The sequence below is a fragment of the Austrofundulus limnaeus genome, unplaced genomic scaffold (assembly GCF_001266775.1).
Source record: "Austrofundulus limnaeus strain Quisiro unplaced genomic scaffold, Austrofundulus_limnaeus-1.0 Scaffold67, whole genome shotgun sequence".
Lineage (NCBI taxonomy): Eukaryota > Metazoa > Chordata > Actinopteri > Cyprinodontiformes > Rivulidae > Austrofundulus > Austrofundulus limnaeus.
This window is the reverse complement of record NW_013952469.1, coordinates 2,281,142-2,282,792: the sequence shown is the minus strand read 5'-3', so window position 1 is coordinate 2,282,792 and position 1,651 is coordinate 2,281,142. Positions and strand designations below refer to the sequence as shown.

General features: G+C 42.2%; 1 protein-coding gene across 1 annotated transcript in view; it reads left to right on the top strand.

The window, feature by feature from the left end:
- Positions 1 to 1,651, top strand: part of LOC106518889 (nebulin) — a gene marked incomplete at its 5' end in the record, with an annotated part of 42,099 nt that overhangs the window by 28,603 nt on the left and 11,845 nt on the right. The window contains 3 exon segments of the mRNA XM_014010322.1: positions 261 to 353; positions 905 to 997; positions 1,403 to 1,510. Of these exon segments, the coding sequence (XP_013865776.1) occupies positions 261 to 353; positions 905 to 997; positions 1,403 to 1,510 (294 nt within the window).

The following is a 1,651-nucleotide window of genomic DNA, read 5'->3' as shown; positions in this document are numbered from 1 at the left end:
ATAAAAGGTTGAATAAAACAAAAATGTTGGTGGTAATTTTTGACTGTGTAACTTCACAAACAGCAGCCCGTATCAGCTCCAGTGTTTGTAACATGAAGCATTTCTTGTTTTCTCAGGTGAAGAGTGTGTTGTTGCTTGTTTTTGTTGTTTTATTTGTGCTGTGGTGTCTTTTTCTGTTCGTCAGTAAGATTCTATTAACGATTTCCTTKTTTTTTCCTCACGTTTTTTCCGTATAAAAACCCCTCGTTTTTGTCTGCTAGATAAAATACAAGGACTGTATGGGTCGAGGCACAGCTATACCGGACCTACCAGAGGTGAAGCGGGTCAGAGAAACCCAGAAGCACATCAGCTCGGTAGTGGAACAGAGCCGACCCATGTGTGCTCTTTAACATTTGAGAGTGGATAAAATCTCTTTATAATTCCCTTTTTTCTGCTGTCTCTCTCCTCCTCTCTGCCTCTTCTTATCTTTAAGGCTCAGAATAAAGTTTCCTGAGATCCACCCTGTCATCATCATCATCATTCTGCTCTAATCTTCATCCATCTTTCTTTTTTTTAATCTTTAGCTGGCTGTAATCCCCTCTAACCCACAGTCCAGCTTTCTTCACATAAATCTACAATCTGCTAACTTTAATTCAACTTTCAGCAAATGACAAAAATCCTTCTYAGCTCTGAGAAATGTTTGTCTGTTTGTTCCAACAAATAACCTGCAGCCACCAGGACAAACCCTTCTGTAGGACACGTTACTCACATCTCCAGGAGTCTGCACGTCACTTTTTCATCTTTGTTTTTTAAAGAACAAGCCTGAAGAAACCAAATAAAGTGAAAGCAGTCGTATAGATGTGTGGTTCTGATGGTTTTAAAGTGTCTCACTGTCCCCTCGGGGGGCTGTGTCTCTGTCCTCCAGGTGTTGTATAAGGACAGTTCAGTCAAAGGAACCCCAGTGGTGTTCACTCCAGAGATGGAGCGAGTCAAACGGAACCAGGAGAACATTAGCTCGGTACCTTCTGAATACTTAAAGTTCATCCTAAAACAAACAAAAATAACTTTCATTTCTTCCCTTTAACCTTATCCTAACTGATCCCCGTTCTTCTTAATCGTATTAATTATCCTGAATGCARTCTTTTTTAATAAAAGTTCAGTTTAATCCCACCAGCTGTGGTGTCCCATCATCACTGCTAACCTCTTCTGTTCTTCACACTGCTCTTCTTCATCGTTTTCTCTCCCCCTGAGGACCGCAGTGTAACTTTGTGTCATCTAACTCTTCAGCCTCTGATTAATAAGAATAATAAACATAAGTGTCTCCCTGCTAATTCATTTGTCTGACATGTCATTAATGATCCAGCAGCTTTAAGAGTTCAGAGTTATCACAGCCTCTGTTGTAACTCTCACCTGTCCCCTCCAGGTGTTGTACTCTGACAGCTTCCGAAGGCAGGTGCAGGGCAAGGCCGCCTTCGTCCTGGACACACCTGAGATGAGACGCGTCAGGGAGACTCAGAGGATCATTTCTGGGGTCAGTGCTTTGGAATTYGCTGCATCTCTATAATTACTCTCTATTTTCTTAGACACAGGGCAGACCGGGGACAGTAGCAACAAGGGACGGTTGCAACAGGTCATTTGTCTCCAAACAGAAACAGAGTGATGACACTCACAC